The 25145-nt window shown below is 36.9% G+C and overlaps 1 protein-coding gene across 3 annotated transcripts in view; it reads left to right on the top strand.

Annotated features, from left to right (window-relative positions):
* Positions 1-25145, top strand: part of GRIA2 (glutamate ionotropic receptor AMPA type subunit 2) — a 90478-nt gene that overhangs the window by 30510 nt on the left and 34823 nt on the right. For all 3 annotated transcript variants that reach the window (XM_062574732.1, XM_062574731.1, XM_062574729.1), the window contains exons 3-6: positions 9460-9699; positions 13616-13812; positions 17653-17706; positions 20629-20790. In XM_062574732.1, the coding sequence (XP_062430716.1) occupies positions 9460-9699; positions 13616-13812; positions 17653-17706; positions 20629-20790 (653 nt within the window). The remainder of the gene's footprint in view (positions 1-9459; positions 9700-13615; positions 13813-17652; positions 17707-20628; positions 20791-25145) is intronic.

The following is a 25145-nucleotide window of genomic DNA, read 5'->3' as shown; positions in this document are numbered from 1 at the left end:
TCTTCCAGGTGGAGGCACACTGTTTTTCACTGTGAGATGGTAAAAGCTTTTGGCGTTGTGTGTCTTGTTTATTATTACATTAACCATTGGTTTGTTTAAGATACTCCTCTCTGGAAAGATATCTTTTTGCCAGAACTCCTCGTTAGAGAATTTACTTTAAAGTTAGGTTTGGCCACCTGGAGGGACCAAAACTTTAGGACAGATACAACTGTAGTTGCAGTGAAGCTGTATGCCACAGTGGTTGCTGTGCTAAAGTGACAAGATATAGGCTGGGTTATACTGTTTGAGTTGAGCAGACTCCCAGTTGCATCCTTTCAGAGAGAGGTATTAAGTGGTAAATGTCTAGGACTAAGCTTGTGACTTTTTCTCAGAATAACGTGTGTCCTAGGTCACAAATGACCAATGGGCAATAGCATTTATTCCTTTAAAAAGGATAGTGAAAAGTCTTCTGAGAATAACATCATTTACATATTTTTTGCTATACCTTCCTTCCTTCTGGAAGTCCTCTTTGTTCCTTATAATAGTTTGCTTAATATTGATTCCATTTTTTTCTTGATTTTTACAAGTCAGTCTCAGAGTCTTTTCCCCTAGCTGCCCCCATCCTTGTTAGAGGCAGCCCTCAAGAATTCTGGAGCCTAGAGACGAGAGAGAAAGTCTGGAGAAAGGAAGACTTTCCTTTGGTTGAGGAGGATAGGATTAGAGATCTTCTGGGCAGGCTAGACATCCACTGTAGCTGGTGGATGTTGTTGCCAAGCTGCTCTCCATCATCTTTGAAAGGTACTGGAGAACTGGAGAGGTGCCTGAGGACTGGAAGAAAGCCAATGTCACTCCGATCTTCAAAAAGGGCAAGAAGGAGGACCCAGGCAACTATAGGCTGGTCAGTCTCACCTCCATCCCTGGAAAGGTGATGGAACAGCTCATTCTGGATGTCATCTCCAGACATATGGAGGAAAGGAAGGTAACCAGGAGTAGCCAGCATGGATTCACCAAGGGGAAATCTTGCTTAACCAATCTGATAGCCCTCTACGATGGAATGACTGGCTGGGTAGATGAGGGGAGAGCAGTGGACATTGTGTACCTTGACTTCAGCCAGGCTTTTGACAGTCTCCCATGGCATCCTCCTAGATAAGCTCAGGAAGTGTGGGTTAGATGAGTGGACAGTGAGGTGGATTGAGAACTGACTGAAAGGCAGAGCTCAGAGGGTCATCAACCGTGGCGTGGAGTCCAGTTGGAGGTACGTGGCTCGTGGTGTTCCCCGGGGCTCAGTACTGGGTCCCATCCCGTTCAACTTCTTCATCAGTGACCTGGATGAGGGGACAGAGTGCCTCCTCTGCAAGTTTGCTGATGGTACCAAGCTGGGAGGAGTGGCTGAGGGCTGTGCTGCCATTCAGAGAGACTTGGACAGGCTGGAGAGTTGGGAGAGAGGAACCTCCTGAGGTTCAGCAAGGGCAAGTGCAGAGTCCTGCACTAGGGAAAAATAACCCAAGGCACCAGTACAAGCTGGGGGCTGACCTTCTGGAGAGCAGCTCTGCAGAGAAGGACCTGGGAGTGCTGGTGAATGACAAGTTGACCATGAGCCAGCAATGTGCCTTGTGGCCAGGAAGGCCAATGCTCTCTTCGGGTGCATTAGGAAGAGTGTTGCCAGCAGGTTGAGGGGGGTGATCCTGCCCCTCTATTCAGCCCTGGGGAGGCCTCATCTTGAGTCCTGTGTCCAGTTCTGGGCTCCCCAGTATAAGAGAGACATGGAGCTACTGGAGAGAGTCCAGCATAGGGCTACAAAGATGATCAGAGGGCTGGAGCACCTGCCCTACGAGGAACGGCTGCGAGAGCTGGGCCTCTTCAGCCTGGGGAAGAGAAGCCTGAGGGAGGATCTTATTAGTGTGTATAGATACCTGAAGGGAGGGTGTCAAGGGGACATGGCCAAACTCTTTTCAGTTGTCCCATGTGACAGGACAAGAGGCAGTGGGCAGAAATTGAAGCACAGGCAGTTCCAGCTAACCGTGAGGGGGAATTTCTTCCCTGTGAGAGTGCCGGAGCACTGGACCAGGTTGCCCAGAGAGGTTGTGGAGTCTCCTTCTCTGGAGATGTTCAAGGCCTGCCTGGCTGCAGCCCTGTCTACCATGCTGTAGGTGACCCTGCTGAGCAGGGAGGTTGGACTAGATGATCTCCAGAGGTCCCTTCCAACCTTACTGATTCTATGATTCTATGAAACTTAGGGCTGAGCCAACGAGTGTTTACTTTTAGAAGGTATAAGATGTTGTCAGGCAGTGTTATGCAATTGATTTGGCAGTGATTTTTGATCCTTCTAGCTCAAGAAAGGAAAAGGATTTTCGTAATTTGAACCCTAGTCTGCAGATATTTTAACAAAAAATGGTTGTACCTATCGAGTTAATTTTATTCCATCCTAGATCCTTTTACAAGTTTTCAAATACCAGTTTTACATAGTGACTGTTTCTTGAGAACTTAAAGATGTTAATTTTAATGAAGTATAGAAAAAGGCTGCTTCCACCAGTGCTGGTTGTGGGGAAGAGGAGATGATAAGCTTTCTGTTGTATATAGTGTGTTTCTGGTCTGACAAGTTTATGAAAATGGTCATCCAAAAAATGGAGAACCACATTTTTAGTTGTATTGGCTCAGTTAAAATGCTCTTTACAGAAACTGAGAACCTGATTCAGGAAGAACAGATTTCTGCACGACTTGCAGTGTGTCCCTGAACATCCAGTCATCTGAGGTTCAGTTCTGCCTCTGTATCTAGAAGATAACATTTTATCAGACACTTCAGATGAAAAATACTGTGTTACTGCAAGATTTCAATTGTTGGTAAAGGTACTGACAAAGTGAAAAAAGTCAGAGTCAGACAGTTTGTTAGATGCATTTTTAGATCTGAAGGAAACAAATATATGAAAGATAAATTAAATGTAATTAAGTGTAAATCACGTTTGTTATTGAGGGTGTGTGTGCACGTGTGTGCATGCGCGTAGCAAGAATCAACAGAGACAGAGGAGAGAAACTTCCTAAAGAATGTCCTGTCAGTGCCCACAGATACAGCTTCAGGTATAGGGGAGAACTGAACTCAAGGAAAAGACTGTAACTTCAGGTAATTTTGAAGAACAGATGAAATTATGCTTCTGTTATGCAACAGCGTTTCCAGGTCATCAGCTCCAGGGCTCAGGAAGCATTGCATCTCCTTCAGCTGGTAGAAATGAGGATTTAGATGAACACATCAGCATCCTGACCGTTCTGGGAAGAGCTGTGTAAGAGTTGGATAGACTATAGGAAACTGCATTTTAATTTTATCACAGAAATTTTATTCTACTCTTAAAGCTGTAGTTGTTTTAGCATAGTTCTTTCGGCAATGTTCTCAGTGATTTCTTTTGCATCACAGTAATTGCCCTAACAACGAAAAAGATTTAAAAATACTTACAGTAAACAGTCAAACAATATATAATTTAATGCAGCTGTCATTGAAACAGACTGTATTTCTGACCTGTTGTTTCAATCTGAATGTAATGTTTATTTACCACCTTCATTATTGCAGCATTAGCATATAGAGAAGCTGTGCCATATCATCATGTACTTCCCTAACAGATGGCCACTAACTTCTTGAAGGCTTTCTTGTACTTGCCTAAAATATCCCAGTATGGATATTTCTTGGTTTCTTCGTGTGAAGAAACCTTCACACGAGATTTCTTTCCTCAGTGTGAAGTGTGATTGACTGGTTAAAATAAATTCATCTGTCTCGCTTCTGGTCTGTGAGCTGGTTTTGCACTGCAGCAAGCCAGGCTTTGACTCTTAATACTGCACAGTGATCAAAGCCTCTTTTGTGAATGACATAGTGGGGAAAGAGCCATTTGGGCACGTAATCTCTGAAGAAACAGGCTGGGTCACAGCAATAACTGAAGACAACACTTGTGCCAGGCAGAGTGGAGAAACATCCTTTCCATAATACACCTCCACCATAACTGTCCTCTGCTAACATTCAGCCTCAGGATCTCAATTTTATTTTCTTCTTTCTCTGAGGCTGTGAGAATTTCCCTTGTTGTCTCTGTGCAAAACTCAGATCTGCTTTCCACTGTGGTTTATTTGATTATTAACTGCCTAGCTGTTGCTGTCAGCTGTGTTCTGCCGAGTTACACTGCATGTTACAGAAGAGGAAATCATCACTGAAGTATTTATGAGGTTCAGTTCCTTATTCCTGTGTGTGATCTCGATATTTGATATCCATCTGTCCTAGGGAGGTCTGTTCATTTTCTCCTCCCTTTCCTCCCTCCGTCTTCCCTCCTCCCTCTCTGTCCATCTTCCCTCTCCCTCTCTCTTCCCCCTCTCCCTTCCTCTCCTTTTTTTTTTTTTTTTTTTTTTTTTAATACTAGGAAAATATATGTGCATAGTCTGTAAAGAGGAAAATAGAGAGTTTTGATCAATATTGAATGGCTATAATTCCAGGCATGAAAAATTGAAATTAAAAAAGAGACATAAAGGAAGGTTTTCTCTAAATGATTTAATATTTTGTTAACCAAAAGTGCAGCATATTTTCACTTCTGATTGCCATTGATGTTTTGATTGGAATTGATTTGCCTCTTAGCTTTGGTAAAGGATATTTTGGCATTTTAAAATGCCAACCTTCGTTTGGTTTCTAGATTTTACTGAATCCTAGCACTAGGCTTTGGTCTATTGTCTTACCCCTTGGTTATTTTTTGAGTCTTGGCAAACTCTGTGCTCCTGATTTCAGTAAGTCTGACAGACCCCTAGAAGGAATATCCACATCTCAAGTTATAATGTTTAAATACAAATTCTTTCATGGTTCCAAATAACACTTTTGATAGACTGCGGTGATTCCCTATGCTGTATTCAGTCTTCTTGAACAGAAATTTACCCCTCACATCCAGAAGGTAATAATGTAATCTGAAAGAGCAATACAGATTATGCAATTTATATATAAGACTATTGCAAAGACTTTCTTCAAAGTATAAAGAGTATACAACATACTTTGTGCTATGCTGCAGTTTTCTTGATAGCTTTGGAAGTAATCCATATTGGTTTTTTAATTCTCGTAATAGTTTTCTGATGCAGCTTCAATCATATGTGAATTCTTTTGGCAGCTGTGGTTCTTGCTTATTTTTGCTACTTTTGTTCAGTCTATTGTTGTTTGTAATTCTTTTCTCCTATTCGCTTGTTCTTAATGTTGCCTTTCAGAAGCTGAAGACTGTTGAAATTAATAACTGGGTATTTGGTTTCTCTGTCTTGTTTCTGGCTGCTTCCCACTCATCTATCAGCTTCACAGACCAACAGGCATTTCTTTTGTGTTTTGTTCATCTTTTGCAGAGGCTCTGCTTGACTGTTTCTTTACGTTTGTGTGATATTTTCTTTTCTTTAGAAGTAAGAGAATAATTATTCTATTGGATGTGATTAATATGCAGTGATGATTTATTTCCCTATGCTAATTTTGCAATAGTTTCATTAGCTCTATGGTAAAATAAGGTAGCATAATAAAATGACAGGTAACTGCATTAATATTGACATCATTCAAAATCCAAGCACGAAAGAGAGATACTTTCTCAGTCATTCAAAATTTTCACCTTTGGAGACCAAGCATCAAAACTTTCATATAAAAAAAGTAATTTGGAAAAGTTAGAAGAATGTCAAAAGAGTCATAATAAAAAAATTTGGAATCTTAGCTGTATACAGGTGCTATTGAGTATCTATTATAATAATTTATCTGAGCATTTTTCTAATTTTATTCTTCTAATTTCAATGCCTTTGAATGTGAACAGTGATTAGAATTATTATCCATCCATTGGGAAGAAAACCTTTGCTCAGAAAGACTTGATCAGAAGACGTTTTAAATATATGTATTCAAATGCAACTGTTTCTAAGTCATTTTATGTCTCTATAGTTTCATTTCTTCAGTCATTATGAAATGAACTTCTATCATTCCTAAACTGGAACCACTTTATAATGTAAAAATGTTCATATTTGTAATGTTTTTGTATTATGAATTTTCATATGTACTCTTTAAAATTGGCAGTCTTAGATACTAGAATTTGGATAGTATTATGCTCATTAATGATGGGAGGCAAAGAATGTGGCTGTATTTCTTTATTTCTGGAGAACTAGTAATGGCCATAGGGTTAAATATCAAGCTATCTTGCCTATAGAGTTTATAGACAAAATAGGATAGTGAAATGGAGAAAGCATGATAGAGATTGATTTGAGTATATTATGGTGAAAAAGAGGCTTAAAAAGGAGTTGTAGTTATCAAGGCAAGAGTTAATACCCGAGGAAATAGTTTTAGCCCTTCTTCAACAAGGCATCTATTTTTCATTGCAGGCATATGTTTTGTTGAATAAATCAGGACCTTAGTTTTTGCAAGAAAATAATAGGACACCTTTTCAGTGTTCTGGAAAAAAAGGGGCAAAATAGGCTTTTACCTAGCTATGTTTAAAGAAAAATGGAAAGAAATCAAATATGAAATATGTAGTTCTTAACTATAACAAAATCTTCCAGGAACAATGATTTCTCAGGTACCACTAATTATTTTTGCTGTGTCTTGGGCTATGGTTATTTGCCAATCCAGACAAGTCTCTCTAGAAAAGGAATCACGAAACAAGCTCATTTTTTCTTGCCATCTTGTTGCTAAGTAGGTCGTTGGCAATCTCTGGGAAGAAGGACAACATAAACACAAAGTAAAACACTTCATCTAGAAGAGCTTGAAAAAAAATGAATCCTGGCAGTTGCTTCTAATTTCTTTAAAAAAATATATGCATCTTTCATGTTCCAATAGCTTTGGAGTCCTAATCGTCATGATTTTTTTAACGTAATAACTGTGAACAGCTTGTGATTTACCATTATAAAACTAATGTCTTCCAGCAATAACAACATCGCCGTAGACTTAGTCTACAGTGGGAATCCTGCCAAAAAGAATTACGCTTTCTGCAGTATCCTTAGCTTATTGCTGTATATTTGGAAATACCTTCCCTTCTCTTCCCTCCTGCTCCAAAAGCCTCTTCTGGGCTCATCTTTTTTATGATAGTTTAAATTTGTTTTCAAATGTAGTGGGAGGTTGTAGGATTTTTGTTTCTTTGTTTTTGTTTGTTTGTTTGGTTTGATTTTTTTAATGGAATTTGAGGTCTATCTAACTACACAACCTCAGGAACCAGGACAGAGGCTAAAATTTCCCAAGAGCATCACTATGGCAAAGATGTATGGCTGAGGCCTGTCAGGGCTGGGTGCCTCTTTGGTAGGAGGGATGAAGAAGGTAGCACTGGGACAGAGCTTCCAAGAACTGAGCTTGCTACTGCAAGAGGTGCCACAGGTACTTCTGAAAAGGCGCTGCCAGTATTTCTTAAGTTCTTCCTCCACTGCAACAGAGATGGAAGAAGTGATTTTCAAAGTTTCTGGCATGGACAGCTGGCCTTGGTGCTTTGCTGTTGTAAGCAGCTGCTTACTTCATCTGTGCCTAAAAACATTGGCTGGTGCTTGAAGAAAAGCAGTGTCTGTGACAAGAGATATGTGATGGCATCCTAGGAATCAGCAATACTGGCATAACACTTTTTATTTTTCAATGAGGTGACAGTGACATTATTTCTGTCACTTACTTACATGTAGCATTAAAATGGTGTAATATAGAAGATCATAATTACATATCAGCAACAAAGTCTTCTGTGGAATTCTTGCCCAGAGATCCAAATTTAAGTTGGTACTTAATTTTAATGTGCCTTTTTGAAGGTGGATTACCAGAGATTAATGCCTTTATTATTTATTGATAAGTTCAGGAAGTATTTAGCTGTTGCTGCAGAAACAAATTAACAGAAATTAACAGAACCAATTGTTCATGAGTATGTGGGGAGGCAGTGAGATGTTTTTGTCCTAGCTCGGAGTACAGTGGTTTGGAATAGAATGAGGAGTTTCAGGAGTTTGGAACAGAGAACCTGTTTAGTGAATTTACAGCCTTTTTTTGAACCCTTTACTCAACATGAGCAGTATTATACCCTTAATACCCTGGGTATAAATACTGGAAGTTTATGTGAGGAAGTACCTTTGGAACAGAAGAGGTCTGACTGTCTTATATTCTAGCCCAGAGAAATCTGCAGTATTGTTCTGTAGATGAGTTTTATTCATCAATTTTTCTTTAATCATTTGTGTTTTCTCACCTTTTCAGACTCTACCAAAGGTAAAATTCTGACCTAATTAAAGTTAAGAGGAGATAACTCTCGAATTTGGAGGATTCAGAATTTTATCTATACTGTTTAGATGCTTTAATTCAACTAGAAATAATCAGGGTGTGAGATACGACTGTGATCACAGAGATAGACAGGCAAAGCCGTGAAAAGAGAATGACAGCAAATAATAACAGATATAAAGAGGTGGGTTTTTAAAAAATAAAGATAAGGTAAATTTGGAAGACCAAATATTGTTTTAATAATAATCCAAATATGAGAAATGTCAATAAGTCAACTTGCTTCTGCCCTTATATGTAAAATATATTCAGAGATTATTGCATTAAATAGCTAGGCAAAATTACCCCCAGTTATATTCTGAGTTATATCAAAGCAGGTCAGGTGTAGCAGGGATTGTAATCAGGCCAACTACGCATTTTCTCTGGCAGGACCTGTCTATTGTTCAAGGTGACTATGTTCAAACTGAAAAATGCATAAGAGATAAGTGTGAATTAATCAGAGATGAGGTGAACGTTTCCTTACTCTGACATCATTGTTTTAGAAGTTAAGACGTGTATAACCTGCAGCATCAGTGAACAAACCCAGAGGAACATGCTGTTTCATAGAGGCTGCAGAGATCAGCAATGCTGATCAGTTGGCTTGAATTGTCTCCAGTGAAGGCAAAAATGAACTATCAGCATGTTATTTACCTATGAGTTTACCCACTGAGGTTATTCTTTCAGCTGCATGACTGCAAATGTCATCCAGAAGGACCAGCTTTTGCTGAGTCCTACAAAGCAGGTAATAAAATAATGCCTCAGAATTCAAAAGTTTAAAGTGAATCAATTTTTTTGTTGGTAGATTTGCTGCTAGGTTTGATTTTATATTTCCTCAAATGGCAGATTATTTACTTAAGATATTTTGCAGAGAGCTCAGTGAATCTTGCCCTCACTTCCAAATTATTTTTCACAAGGCAAAAAGTTACTGGTTTCCCAAATAGTGTTGTGTGTGGTCATAAATTGCAGCTGTCTTTGTTTTTTATACCACTATCCTTTAAAGTATAAATTGAATTTAAGAATAATTTGATGTGTTTTATTTTCAGTTAATTATCTATGAATTTAAATCACATCTCTGAATTTTTTTAACAATAATAATAATATATAATATTCTTTATTATTACTTTTTTATTTTTTTAGGGTTGTGATTAGACAATATAGTTATTTCTCAAAAATACATACATGATAGATACTTAATAAACCCTTGGAAAAAATTCTCCCTAACTGTTTTTCTTTCTCCCTCCTAGTTTGCTCCCAGTTTTCCAGAGGGGTCTTTGCGATTTTTGGATTCTATGACAAGAAGTCTGTAAATACCATAACATCGTTCTGTGGGACTCTTCATGTCTCCTTCATAACTCCCAGCTTCCCAACAGATGGAACACATCCATTTGTCATTCAGATGAGACCTGACCTCAAGGGAGCTCTTCTTAGCTTGATTGAATATTATCAGTGGACCAAGTTTGCATATTTGTACGACAGTGACAGAGGTGAGATATGTTTTTTTTATCTGTATGCTGTTTGCTGCGTGTATCTCACTAAAATGCTGAATCAGGATTAGAAAAGTGAGCAAAGAGAGAAATACTTTCCTACAACAACCATAAAATTAAAAATTTAGAAATGGGTTTTTAGGAAAGGATACAAAATTGTTTAAATGAGAGCGCAAGTATTGGAGTATACATCGATAGAATTACAGGCATGTGCTGAAAAGTAATGACAAAATATTATTCACATTTTGGAAGACAGTTCCCATGAAAAGTTTGTTTTTAAAAAGGGATATCTAGAGAGAAAAATAACTTGACTTAGCAGTTTTTCCTCTTTCTTTTTTTTTTAATGTAACATGTTGATCATCAACCGCACTGAGCTTTTGACTTGCATACCAACTATTTAAAATTACAGGATCAAACACAAACATCAGTAAGCCTCTTCATTTTATCAAACGGCTAGTATTTTGCCACCTCTACAAGTGATTGCCTGAATTCTTTGTTACAGATTTTGGGTTCTTAAACTAATTGCCCAATTATTGGAAGCCGACAGATACCACCTCCTCAGAGTTCCAATTATATTTCAGGAGAGTTAAGGAACATCAAGGGTCATCTGCTGACACAGATTCACTTCACAGAAATGCAAAATCCATAGTTGGGGACCAAGCAATCAAGAATCTTGGATGCAGTCCCTGCCTCTTTGGAGGCAGCCTTTGACAGCTACTCAAGTTCCCCTATCTACCCTTCCCTCTGTTGAGCTTCGATGTTTCTTAATAAACACCAAAAAGTGCCATCTGTAAGCTACTCACTCCAACATGCAGCCTTCAGAAATCCTATACCTATAGCTATGGTAATAACAGTGTATAAACTAGGAAATTCACTTGCAAATTGTGGTATTTTAAATAGTTTTCTAAAGAAACAATGTTTTCTTTTGATTGCCCTTGCTGGAATTCCACATTTTTCATTCCATTTTGAGGTTCTCCTCACCTATTAGTTGTTGGCTAACTTTTTGTATTTTCATCTTTTCCTGTTTCCTTGAAAAAGATTATTTTGTGGCTTATCCACATGTTCATTGGTCGGAATTGAATACTGAATGCATATCAAATGGTGAGATACCACTAGATTCAAAGGAAGGTTAATTTTATATTATTACACCATGGTTCGTTGAGTAATAGGGTAACATTAGCTTCTCTGCCTTCTGATACCATTGAGTATATTGTGCTGATCAAAAGCTGAAGGTACCTCTGCAAAGTAGGTCTATATCAATAGTCTAACCTTAAGGTTAGAAAAAGTAATACTAGCACGCAACGCCCAACAGTGGCTCCGATATCAGGTGGAATGATGAACCCTAAGCTCAGTTCTCTGCCCAATCTTTTCCAAATTCACAGAATCAGAAACATTGCCTGTCTTTTTAGAAAGGACAGCTGTGAAACTAGTTGCTTAGTCAGTACTCCCATCAATTGGCTAGTAGTGTGAACTGCGTTATGTGAACTGCACATGGTTTACATTTAGGAAATAATGAAAAAATGCTTAGTTCTTCCCACGAGATGCACTGACTGAATCTGGCCAGGAGTAACAGCATGAGATTGTTATTAGTAGGTGCCCTTTGGTTACGTTTTTTTTTTCTTGTTTTGTTTTGTTTTTATTGTGGCAAGGAACCCCAGTGATAACAAGCTCCAAGGCATGGAACTTTTACTGTAATGCTGAGTAAATCTTTGCTGCTCAGTGCTCCCACTGACTGCACAAGGTTAACTGGCATTCTCAAGCAGTGTATAGTCAGCCACACTGAGGCCATTGGACCCTGAATATACAGGGTCCACATTTCCTCTAAATGTTTTTGCATAAGTGTTTATGTAGTGACAGTAGCATATCTTTAATGAATGTTATATAATTTTAAAAGCTTCTTTTTTCAGGAGTAAGCAAAAAAAGAGACTCAATTAAATGAGGAAAACAAATCTCCCACCAATAAAAAATGAGAGATCCAGGCAGCCATTTGACATCTCTGCAGAGGACACTCTTAAAGGGAGTCTCCAAGAAAACTGAGAGATTAGAAGGGAAAAATACAGAAAGTCTTTGCAATGGATAGTGTTAACGTATTAGCCTCTATTAATTCACATTAATTGATATTCCATTTGGCTCATAGGAAATATATAATGGGAGGACCTGAAATGAACTAAATGAGATCTGGAGCAATGATCCAAATTTATGTTTAATATTTTGGTCTGATCTGTTTTAATTTGATTATTTGTTTTTTTTTGAAAGAGTAAGAAGCAGTATTGTTAAACAAAAGAACAAAATGGAAATTAAAGAGGCAATAGTATGTATGTATGCAAAATATATTGGATCTTTTTTAGGGTCCTGACTATTGACCTAATATAGGAATGCTGATATTTCGTTGTAGACTATCCAAATGAAGCTAAGCAAACATTAATATATAATGAAGAATTGCAACATTTAGCTTATTTAAATGAAAATGAGATTTCAAAACACAACCCTTATCAGACCAGGACACCATACTAGCCTAGTGCACACATAGGCATTCATATATACAGGAATCCTTCCCATTTATATTTATCATGTTATAAATAGTTTATATCTGCCCTTGGACTGTAGTTATCCAGTATGTTAAAGTAAGTACTTATTTCATGAAATATAAAATTTCCTATCATTCTTTTTTATAAGCAATATAGAAATCCACAACTGTTTGAAAAAAATCATTGAATTTATGCTTCTGGAAACCTGCCATTTTCTTCCTTTGCTGGTGACCAATCATTACACGTCATTACCATTTTCACAAATAAAGCTGAACTACTAGACACTGACCAGTCTTAATTTAATGGGGTATTTACAAATTATGAGCCAAATAAAATTTTAGTGTTTTTTTCCTACATTTATGGGCATAACCTCTATTTTTTCTCATGAGAGTTATACATGAAGCTTGTACATAATAAGTCAAAAATCTGACTCAAAGAAATGACTCCTTTTGTTCTGTGGTTTTCAGGGAGAAGAACTATGCAAAAATATCAGTTGGCTTGTGAGAAGCGATCTAATAATTTTTATAATATTATCTGCTGTCTTCAAAATTGCGCTCTCTAGAATTCTCTGGAAGGAATTTGAACATAATGAGTCTCATTCCTGTAATGCTGGAAATTGTTAAAATGGTATTTGTTGTATGGCAGGAATTCATTTGAAGTAGTAATTTCCATGTTTCTGTAGTCTGTTATTTAAACCTTGGAAGGGAAAACCAGTCAAGTAAAATCCTCACTGATTTTACAATATATTGTAGGCAGTTGCAGCTGTGCAGACATTACAGCTTCCTGGCAGGAATATATCAAAAGGACAAAATGAAAGCAAACTTCTCTAAACTGCTTGTAGGCGTTAGCATTGAGCCTACTTACCAGTATGGAAAAACATATTTCAACACATCTTCTTTCATAATCAAGGATATGATTGTAGGCAAAAGAAATAATAGCTCCGTTAGCACCACTGCAGAAAACGGGAATTTTGCCAGACAACTCAGGGGCATCAGAATCAGGCTTTAAATATGTTATTATTCAAGCACTGGCAACAGAAACAATTTGGTAGCGTTTAGTAAGAAACAGCTGATCCTGTGGCTGTAATTTGATTTTTTTTTAACCTCCTAAAAGACCTCTTCCCAGTGTATAGTATTCTAGCAATGGGTTGTTGAAGCTTATAAAATGTCCTTCAGAAGAAAGCCAAAGCAAACCCAAAAGGTAGTCCTAATAAGGCTCTGTCCTGATTCCTTGCAGTGATTTAAATAGCAGTTTCATGCAATAAGAACAGGATTGGGCCCACATACATCTTCATTTCTGAGGAGTGTAATCTTAAATCACATGCTAGAAACTTTCTATTCCTCAAGCTTTATCAGTTGTACCTTCTTTTTTCCCCTGCGCCTCACTAGGCTTATCAACGTTGCAAGCTGTGCTGGATTCTGCAGCTGAAAAGAAATGGCAAGTGACTGCTATCAATGTAGGAAATATTAACAATGACAGAAAAGATGAAACTTACCGTTCACTATTTCAAGATCTAGAGGTAAAAAAGGAAAGGCGAGTGATTTTGGACTGCGAGCGAGATAAAGTCAACGACATTGTTGATCAGGTTTGTAATTCTGAGTTTTTCAGTGACAGCAGTAGGCTATATTCTATAAGTAATCATAATGAGTTTATTTCTGTTGATTCTATTTTTGTGATCATTATGCATCATTTGAAAGTGATGGATATGTATTGAGGACCACATATGTATTGGGTAGAAAGAGAGTTTAAAAATCCTGTAGTCCATCTCTCTGCACAAAGGCCCACATATGTATTGGGTAGAAAGAGAGTTTAAAAATCCTGTAGTCCATCTCTCTGCACAAAGGCCAGATAATTGCATCTGGATCATCCTATATTATTTTCTATCCTGATTAAAAAAAAATCCCTAGATAAGGCTATTTTACAACCTGTAAATATATTATATTATCTTACATACAGTTTATATACTATTATATATAGTGCATTATAAATATTAACAGCTAAGCTGAAAAAATTTTCATATTGTAAGGCTGCACTGACTGCTCGTCTTCTTGCTTTTCATGTTGCTAAGCTGCTTGTCAGTCTTAAATGTCCTCAGATCTCCTTTCAATATGAGGATGGCTCCATGGTAGCTGGAGCTTGACCACATGAGACAATGCAGCATCTGTAGGGATACGTGAGCTGAGCATAGGTAGATATGTTAGTCAGGAATTGGTTTGAAGCTTTTTTGAAGGGCTTGTTACTTTGGTCTTTTATATGAAGGTCATTGTGATTTGGAGAAACTCAGGCACTGAGCAGTATTCTAAATGGAGTGCTTTGTATTTGTCTCTATTTTATTTTTAACTCATATCCACAAACCATTTCTCTAATTTTCAAGGTCAATTTGAATTTGATCCTGTTCTCCAGAGCATTCACCACCTCTGTCTGTTACTATCTACAATTTTTAAAATAATATTCTCTGAATTCTGCTGTTTATGCTACTAATAAATGTACTAAATAGAGAAAGAAGCACTACTTACAGGTCTGATTCAACTGGTTCTGTGTGACTTTTCAAACAGTTGTTCATTTAGCTTACAGTAGAGCTTTTGTCTTGTTGAGATTCTTTTAAGAGCATCAGTAATGATGTTATACAGGACAAAAGCCTTATTAAAATCAAGATTTGTTATATCCACTGTTTCCTCATTATCTGTTAAGCTAGTACTCTTATCAGAGAAACAAAATAAATTGCTCTGGCATATTTTGATGAGTCTGTATTGACTGTATATCATATGATCCTCTAGATCCTTTTGAATTAAATACGTAATATTCATTATAATCTCTTCTCTGATATGAAAGTTTGACTGTTAGAAGTTTCTCCACCTTCTCCTTTTACCACATCATAAAAGTAGGAACTCTGTTTAAACTTTAGTTACCTCCCATTTTTACTATCCTTATTTGTTTAGTAATAGACCTTTTATTTCCTTTTGCTTCCTCTATTTTGATTGTATCTCTTGAGTATTTTTGCTGACAGAGAAGTAAAAGCTTAAAGACATTGCTTTTCTTTCTACAAACTTCAGGGACTCCATTGCCTATTGATAATGTCTACTTTGCTTTGAGTCTTAAATTTCTCAGCTTACCCCACATCTGCTAAAACAGATGGATAAACTTTTGTTTGTGCTATTTTGACTTCACAGTCACCAAAGAACTCCTGATAGCTGGATCTCTCACAGTGGTCTTTTAATATTATTTCAATCAAAATCAAAAATAACCGTTTCTCTATTAATTCTTTTCCATCTCTTGAAATGAAACATTATTCTGAACAAAAGACTTCTTGGCTTGTGAGTGTTCATTGAATGTGTTCCTCTGATTTTCTTTTCTAACAACAGAATGCATAATTCAAGCTGCTCTTTGCTACCAGATTTATTTTTTTTAATAATTATTTTAATTCCTGACAAAAAAGCCTCATCAGTTTTCTTTTTCTTCATGAGAGTGCCTAAAGTAGGCCCTGTGTGTCAGTGTCCTATTTCTTTTTCTATTTATTTTTAGAGAGAGACATGCAACAGGCTTTTTGTTGAACAGATTTTTTCTTCAGACTTAAGTATCTTGATGTATAAAGCAGCAACTTCTATTTTCTTCCTTGATTTCCATTCTTGAACAAGCCTTTTGTTGCAATGCTGTGATTTATCCCAGTAACATTTTAAGCCGTTGTGGTGACTTCAGTTTTTCCCAGTTATGCTCTGTAGGCTTTCGATCTTTGTGCAGACAGACAATGTGTTTACAAAATTGCGTCGTCATTCTTGGCATTGACTGTCCTGTGAGCACGTTGGAGTTTCTCTTCCAGAATTCAATCATTTAAATAAGCTGAAGTTCAATATATTTTCAGTTTACTAGCTCTCATCAAACTAGTTTATATTCCTTTTCTCTGACTTGGCAAGTCTGTGTCTTAGGATGCTGTTCATTTTATGGACTTTATCTCTTGCCAGCTAGCTTCCTTTGCAGAATCTCATTCCTGGTAACACCGTTTGGGCAACTGTGCAATTATTGCCATTTCTTGTCTGTCCCTGCTTGAGTCATTAGTCTTAACTAGGAAGACCAGTGAATACCCTCTGTGTCCACAGCTGCTCCATCCTCCAGCTCCTTTTGGAGCCACAGCTGAATCTTCTTAGGATTTTAAGTGGCAGCATCCTTGGGGCTCATGTGGATAAGTAGCACAGGACAGTGTTCTAGAAAGCTAGATTAATGAAATAATACCAATGGCAGTTACAGCTGAGTTAGTAACTATTGATCCAAAGATTTGTGGCTGCTGGTTGTTTTATTCAAATACTGGTGACTAAGAAGCTTTTAATGCGGAATAGCTGATCTGGTTTTACTGAAATTTTTTAGAAAGCAGCAGCTGCATAGGAGAAACATCTGAGCAGAGTTCTTAAACCTGCATAATAAAATGATAAAACTAGTGGGTTTTAAGTAGTCTAAACCAAGTAACTGTTTTTAGAGTCATTAGGTTTGTGTATTATGTATATATTAAGCTTAAAAAAGAGTAACTGAATAAATTTTTATTCAATATGATCCCTTTTGGCCTCAGACTCTATTAATATAATAGGTAGTGTTAAAGACTGCCTTCAGTTATATCCCTGTGACTTCTTAAAGCTAATATGCAGAACCTTAGTTTAATAACGGCTAGCCTGATATAAGTTACAAGATACCTATTTTAGTTATGTCATGAGTTAAATGAGGAAATAAATGTATCCTTCCCTCTTAAGTTGTTCTTAACTATTCAAAAGTTGGGAGGAATCCCCAGAGTCCTCTTTTCTCCCACCTTAATTTTCTGGAGAAGTGTTTTTCTTCAATATGCTAACTTCCCCATGAAGCCAAGCTTTTAATTAGGATTATTTCCAGGAAGAGATCATGGTATATGCCTGCTGGTGGAGACAACTGAGGAACCAGCAGTTGGCTCTGGGAGAGATTATAAAGGAGCCTTAGAACAATAAACAACAATTTGAACTTTAAAAAATTATATCATAATGTAGATACTGTCGTTAATATCAGTGGGCTTTTAAACTCTTTTTATAATTCAAAGACTGTTAAAAGGGAGCAGATTCTAAGCAGAAATCTCTGAGGCACAGTGTTTCTGGTGCTACCACTGCAGGTTACACGCTCTCTCCTGTCCAGATTTTGCCTTTCATACACAGTATAGTAATTAGCATATAACTCCTCTGTTAACAGGGCTTGTGACTCAAACTTGAGTCTAACATAACTAATTTCTACAAGCAGAGAGTGGTCAGTGTTACATTAGGTAAAATAAAAAGTAAAACATTGAACAAACTCAGTATAACATATAGTAAAGCTTATGACTAGCTTTTACATTGTAGTGCATTTAGTAGCTTTTGGTCTCAGTCCATGTATGTGTGGAACATTCTCAATTTAAGGGGATATTTCTTCTTTTTTACAGGTTATCACAATTGGTAAACATGTGAAAGGTTACCATTACATCATTGCAAATCTGGTAAGCTAATTTAATATTCAAAGTACTCATTTTAATATTTATGGAAGCACATCAACTGGCATTTTGTTTTAAATGCATTTTAGGAAATAAAAGCTAAATGTCTTTATCCTTTCTAAATGAATGCATATGTGGAGATTGTAGTTATTATTTGGCTGAATCTTTTCAGGGCTTAAATGCTTCCTGTGACATTCCTGTCGATAGGAGTGATGATTGCTCAGCACTTCCAACAGATGTTCAGCCTTTTTTCTTCATACTTTAGGAAAGTCAGAATAGGTAGGGAAATCAGAAAAATAATGTTCCAGCTTATAGACCAGTCTGTTCATTCAAGTAGCTGGTGTTTCCTCTCTCACCTCTGATGTACTTGCACGTTAGGGTTCTCAGCCTTCATTCTGTTAGACTAGCGCGTCTCAGCTTTACACATCCTCATTCCTCAGATTGGCTACGCAGTCAGTTTGAATTAGTCTTTTCTTGAACGTGGGTAATCAGAAAGCATAGCCAATAGTGTTCCTAAATGGGAAAGTTAAGGAAACTCTCTGAACTCTTTCAAGGTCATTCTTTTGCACTTGCTTCAAGAGATGAACAGCCATTTTACTGAGGTCAGCAACACGTATTTATTGTGGTGAGGGAATCTAATCCAATGTTTTTGTACAAGATAAGAAAGCAAATTCTACAGACTAGATTTTTGGTTATGTTGTTCCAGGAAAGAGTTTGGGGTTGTGTGGTGGAAGTGTCTTTAAATCATTTTTTTCACCTCTTTATTCATGGCCTGTGATAGGGTTGGCTGATAAAAAAATTTCAGCAGGGCTCAGAGTGCCCTTATTTACGGTCTGCTTTCCATGATCCTTTGATGGCTCTGGGAAAACAGGACAGCAATAGTGTGTCTATCACTCTTAAAACATAACTCTTGCTTTCTCCCAACTTTTGATTAAACACTTCCTCCTGCTAGGTGGGGAGTACTCTGCTAGGTAGGGAGTATTTTGTGACTCTTAAGAATCTAATGTTGCCAGACAAGTGTAAAGAAGCCTCAACAAAGGCCATTTTCAAGGCGGAATAATAGGGATATGTATTTATTAAGTATTTTTATTTTTCTTTGTGATAAGTTTCTGTATATTCACAAAACAAGGAAAAAAGTCTTACAGAATTGGAAAGACTAACTTTTAGGCATTTATACTATTTAATACTATTTATTGTATAAATAGTATTTTGAGTCTAGCAGTCTAATAAAATGTTTTAGAAAAATTGCCTAGTCTATTCCATTATCTTGACTGATTGCTATTTTAGCCATCAGCTGTAAGTTTGCAACAGTAAGCTCATAAAATCTTAAGTTACTAGATCATATATTCCAATGCTTTTTAATATCATATTTGCTTGCTACAAATAATGTAAGTGTAAATACTGCATATATTTATATAATATTGTATAAATGTATATGGTAATGATTTTAAAAATGCATTTTTATTTCTGAGAAGGAAAACTTATCTAGTACTTGATTGTATCTTGTCTTCTTTCCAGAATCCACCTTTTCTTCTTTTCTTGACCATAATATTGTTCCCTTCCAGTCTGATCAGTCAGTCAAAGAACTGATCTGAATAAAATATACTGACAGAAAGAGGAGGAGGCAAAGTATATGAGTGTTTGTGCTCAAACTTTAAGCTCACAGTAAGGTTAAGAAAAGTTTCATGATCCTTATAGAAGTGTCTATATTAGTATTCCACAACATGTCACTGATTAATGTCATTAATATGCAATAGCTAAAGTACACTTGATGTCGCAACTTTTGATAACGTGATCTGGGATTGCTGCTGCTGCTTTTGTTTGCTAAGTGCTCATTTTGGTTGTATTTCAAGATGAAGTGTTTGAAATCAGGATTTCATTTAAATTCATTAGTGTGGTTATTTGTGGAAAGTTAAATACAGGACATGAAAAAGAAAACGTATATTCTGCTGGTCAGCAGCTACAATGGAAAACCCACATCAAAATTCATCTGTCCAAGAAATATGGCCAAATCATTCGACCTTGGCATAAAAATCCAGTCCTGGTCTCTTTGCCTTCATTAGGATCTCTGTTCTCAGTCTGACTAAACTTTCTTTTTTTCTTGAGTTGGTAGGTGTTTGTGTTTCAGAGGAAAAATGATTGGAGGCTTTGATTCTTGATAGAGGTTTACCAACTTTCAACTCTTTAGTTTAGTTGCAGGTATCATTGTAGATAGATAAAAATATCTCAGAATTGTGTTTAGTGAAGGTTCAGAACAATGCTGATTTGAATGGAATGGCTGAGAAAATGATCAATAACATGAGACCGCTAAAGTTATGAGTTTATTTAATACTTATTTGTCAATAGTAATTGACACAATTAGTTGTCTCTCATTTAATTTGGATAAATAAACTATTCCATTTTATAATTAATACTGGAGTGAAGAAAAGGAGCTAAGATTTAAGAGCCAGAGTTTGCCTCTCCCCAAATTTGTGAAATGAGACTGTTCACAAGAAGAAGAAGTAGTTCTTTATTTGGGAGGGGAAATTGTAAGTCCGTCAACATGCTCCAGGGTTCCTGATTAAAAGAGGAAACAATTGTGGCTTTAACTATTCTTGGCTAAAACTTACTTGCTTAACTGTTATTCATGGCAATATTCACCTTCTCTTCTGAGCAGTGCCATTGAAATTAACGGGATTGCTTAGGAAAGTAAGCAAGGTAAGGACAGCTCCTTTCAGCCCTTAATCTCTAAAGGTGTATGTCTAGTGAGCAACAGGAGACATAGCTGGCTCACAAGGCTGAGGACTCAGTTCAGGATTTAAACTTGGATCCTGTTTGGGGAAAATGTTGGCTTCTGCAGTAAAAGTCCTAGGTAATGTTTTATTTGTATGCACTATTTAGACATCTGCCAGAACTGGTGAAATAACAGATACTGTTTTATGTGCCCAGGGATTTACTGATGGAGATCTATCAAAAATTCAGTTTGGAGGAGCTAATGTCTCAGGATTTCAGATAGTTGACTATGATGATCCTCTGGTGTCAAAATTCATACAACGTTGGTCAACACTGGAGGAAAAAGAATATCCTGGTGCACACACCAGTACAATTAAGGTATGTCTTGCATTTGTTTTAACCATGAGAGATGTAAAGGAAGTGAGGGTATTGGAAGAGGAAAACAAAAGACAGAGAAAGTCCTATAAAATCAGCTATGTATGTGCCTGGCAGTTTGTTAGGCAATTATTTAGAATGTGATGATCTATTATGTCGCTACTGACATTTTTTGGCTTTTTCTTCCTCCATATTTTGTAATATTGTAAAGGCAAACACATGACATCGTAGTCATACATATGCTTACAGGTAGCATGGAACTAGCACTGTCTGGTATAACATAATCTTCCAAAGAAATGGTAAGACATTTTTTGTTGAGACAACTGCCTAAATCCTCCAAAGACTTTTAAATTTAAACAGTATGCCTGAAGTACAGAATCATGCTCTGATTTCAGGCTTGACTGTCACAAGTTATGGCATTGAGTAAGTGCTTAAACCTTTTTACCTTGGTTTTCCCTCTGGTTAAAACTGGGGTAATAATATCTTCTTACCTTATATGACTTTTATGAGGACCAACTAATGCTTGCAAGACATTAACAAGAATAATTCAATTCTAATACTAAATGATTTTGCTTTTAAGTAATATAGTCAGAAATTTTATTAACAATGAGTATACTTAAATAACTCTAAAATGTATTCAGACAAAAAGATGAATGGCAAATATTGTAGGCATAATTTTTTATGGTGTAATTTGAATAAGAAGTCTGTTGATTTATAATGAGATGGATAAGATGTCTGAGCAAGGAATGGAAGAGACATTTTGTAAATTCCTGGAACAAAAATCCTCTAAAGTCAATGACCTAATTGTAATTTTTTAAAAAAAGTAAAGTTGTAGGTTACTTTTTTTCTGAGGCCAATCTTTGAGGACTTAGCCAATACTATTATTTTTCTGTGGTTAATTTTATATTTAAAAAGTCTTTAAGACAGAACATGGTAATACCTTATCTGATGTTTGGCAGAATAAGTTAGAGGCTGTGTCATGCCTTTATATACATGTATGTGTAAAGAGAGCACATGTTGCTCTCACTTAGAGCATGTGCTCCATTTAGAGCACATGTTGCTCTCATTTAGGGAAAAAAGAAGGGATGATTTATCTGTGGATGATTAACACAATTTTGACATGTCTTTCTTCTAATTCTTTCGAGTGTCCAAATCTAGCTACCTTTCCTAATGTTGCAGAATCTTAGTTTGGAAATAATTACACTAAAATGCGTAAGCAAAGTCAAAAAATCTAACTGAAACTAAGATGCAGTTTTCTGTTTGAAAGATCAGTAAATCAGTGTGACATGATGCTAAGGGATCTGTTAACTCTGATATGGCTTACAGTAGGGAGAGTGCATATATGTTGTATAAGATGAAGTGGTTGTAAGTTACAGCATGAAAATCTGTAACTTTATTGCAGGTACTCCCTTTAATTCTTCCATAATAGATAGTCTAATTACTGCTTCCAGCTATTCTAGAAATTGAAAGGCATGAAGGAGAATGTATGGGATAACTTATGTTATTGAGGTTTCTTTTGTTGGGGATGGGAAAAATAAATGAATTGAATATTAACTGAAAAATACATGTAGTTTTCAATTCAGTAAGAGGCGTGATCTGATTTTTGCCTGCCCTTACGTATTGTCTGCACAAGGGTCACCCAAGATTGCACTAATAGTCATACTGGAGATTAAGAGATACATTAAGTTAGCAGATAATTTACACACACTAGAGGTGTTGATGGGGAAAAAGTAGATGTATATTGTGATGTTTGGAGAGGTTGTATCAGTTATTGTATTTCTTCATTCAACACTCTACCTTATACGCATACTATTAGTTATTTCTGCCTGCCATTACATGTAAGGACAGAGATATGATATATTTCATTCATATTGTTGAGGGAGTTAGAGGCAGAGCAGAATCATAGAAATGATGGAAAATAGGGCAAGAAAGGTCCTTGAGTGGTCATCCCGTCCATCCCCCCTGCCTTGAAGGCAGGATTAAATCTACCTGTGCAATTCTTGATGGAGAGTGATTTCACATCTTCCTCAGGGAATCTATTTCAGAGCTTAAATAGTCTTAGTTCTCTGTTTTTGTCTAACCTAAATCAGCCTTGATGTCACCTAATCCATTACTGCTTAGTCTACTTATGATAGATACATGAGAAAGTTCTTTTTTATAGCTGTCCTTCTGTATTTCAAGACTGCTGTCATACTCCTCCTTGATTTTTTTCCTTCATAGACTAAATAATCCATCTTCCTCTGAACTTTCTACTCACAGATCTTATTGGTCCTCGTGCCCTGGAAACTTCTCGACTGGTATCTGTCTTTTTTGAAATGCCAGAATAGGTCTTGCACCTTGAGTGCTGTGCTATCCAAATGGACATGATGGCTTCATGCGTCTCATAGACATTACTCCTTTCGATATGTCCATTTATTTTACTCTTCTTTTTCTCACCATTATGATATAGTTGAAATATATTTATCATGAGATATACACTAACCTCCAGATTAATTATAAAATTAAATTAGGCTTTTGTTTTGCTATGTGGCAAAGAAAGTAGCTAGGCTGCTCAGTAGTAGGGTTCAAGGTCTACACATTACTAGCTCTTTAGAACTGTATGCAGACTAACAAGAGCCACAGTTACAACGGATAGAGTATGTGTTAAAAACAGTAAATCTGGGGTAAACTGAGTATATCAGCTTCACTTTTGCAAGATGAAGTGGCCCTTTGTAAAAAGGCAGGAAAGCAGTAGATTAAGTGTCCTGCTTGGAAAAAAGAAACAAAAAACCAAAAAACCTAAGATTTAAAGATTTTCGGTATAGGTACAGTGCAGCAATAAAATCAAATGTCATACTCTACACACTAAGACTGAAAATTCTTGTAATTAATATCTTCATAAATTGTGGCGTACACATTTTTAAAACAATGCAATGCAAGTCCTCTTGTGGGCATCTTTGGAATTGGGCTTCAACATTATCTTTCTTGGCAAGCATGTACCTTTGCAATGCACCTTTTTAGAAAGATGTGCCTTTCTCCACTTTCAAGCATGTGCTTGAGTGTGTGATATCTCATGTCAAATTCTATTAGTTATATTCCATTGCCTTGCATTGTATGGTATAAAATGAACCTATATTTCCTTTTGGATTACAAAAGAAAGAGATTACAGTGCAGTTTGCAACATTATTGCCTGCAACGAGATAGCATTTGCAATGCCTAGGCCAGGGACATATAACCTCTTTTCAATTATATGACCATAATACAAACTCCTATTAGTTTTCTTGTTGGTTCTATACAGAATTTGTAGTGCTAACTTTGGAATTTTAATTAAATTTTTTGATTAAATAACACTCATCCTGTCTAGTAGTAAAGGTTCGCTTTTAGGATCCCTGGGAATTAGTGACAAAAGCTCATGTGTAAACAATGACAATTTGGATAACTCTTTCAAAACCAAAGGGGAGAAAGGTTATTTATAAGATTATAGAAAGGACAAATAGGAGAACAGAGGATCAATCTACTCAGTAACTCAGCTGTACTTTTCCAAGAGGCATAGAATAACTTACGTGAATATTAATGTAGAAATGAACAGCTTCTTCGAGATGGACAGGTAAGTAATGCAATGCATCAAAAATAAATGCAAGACCCTGTACTTTATAGGAATGATCAAGTGTACAGATATGAGAATCGACTGTCTAAATAGGCAGTCCAGGAAAAACAAAACAAATGCCCCATTTAATTTTATAAAGGCCTAATCATAGTAAACTGAAGTTCTCTTTGATGCACTGTTGTGTATTTACAAATATCCTAGGCCTTCTGAGCCTCACTGTTTCAGATTGTTATGTCTAATGCCAGGGGGGCATTGTCTAATGTCGGGGGGGATCTTATCAGTGTGTACAAGTACCTGAAGGGAGGGTGTCAAAGGGATGGGGACAAACTCTTTTCAGTTGTCCCATGGGACAGGACAAGAGGCAATGGGCAGAAATTGAAGCACAGGCAGTTCTGCCTGACCGTGAGGGGGAATTTCTTCCCTGTGAGAGTGACGGAGCACTGGAACAGGTTGCCCAGAGAGGTTGTGGAGTCTCCTTCTCTGGAGATGTTCAAGGCCCGCCTGGCTGCAGCCCTGTCTACCATGCTGTAGGTGACCCTGCTTAGCAGGGAGGTTGGACTAGATGATCTCCAGAGGTCCCTTCCAACCTTACTGATTCTATGATTCTATTCTAAGGCAAACCTCTTGCCATTGCAAAAGGACACTGAAGAGCAATGGATTCATTTGCATCCATCTGCTCTGACTTCCTAATGTGATTAACCTGTTAAGTTGGGGGCAGCCTTTGGTGCAATTGCAGGAAGAGATTCAATTCATACCTCTTGAAGGCTGTTGA

This window comes from Rhea pennata, chromosome 4 (assembly GCF_028389875.1).
Source record: "Rhea pennata isolate bPtePen1 chromosome 4, bPtePen1.pri, whole genome shotgun sequence".
Lineage (NCBI taxonomy): Eukaryota > Metazoa > Chordata > Aves > Rheiformes > Rheidae > Rhea > Rhea pennata.
Note: the sequence above shows the minus strand (reverse complement) of the source record. Positions and strands in the feature narration are given on the sequence as shown.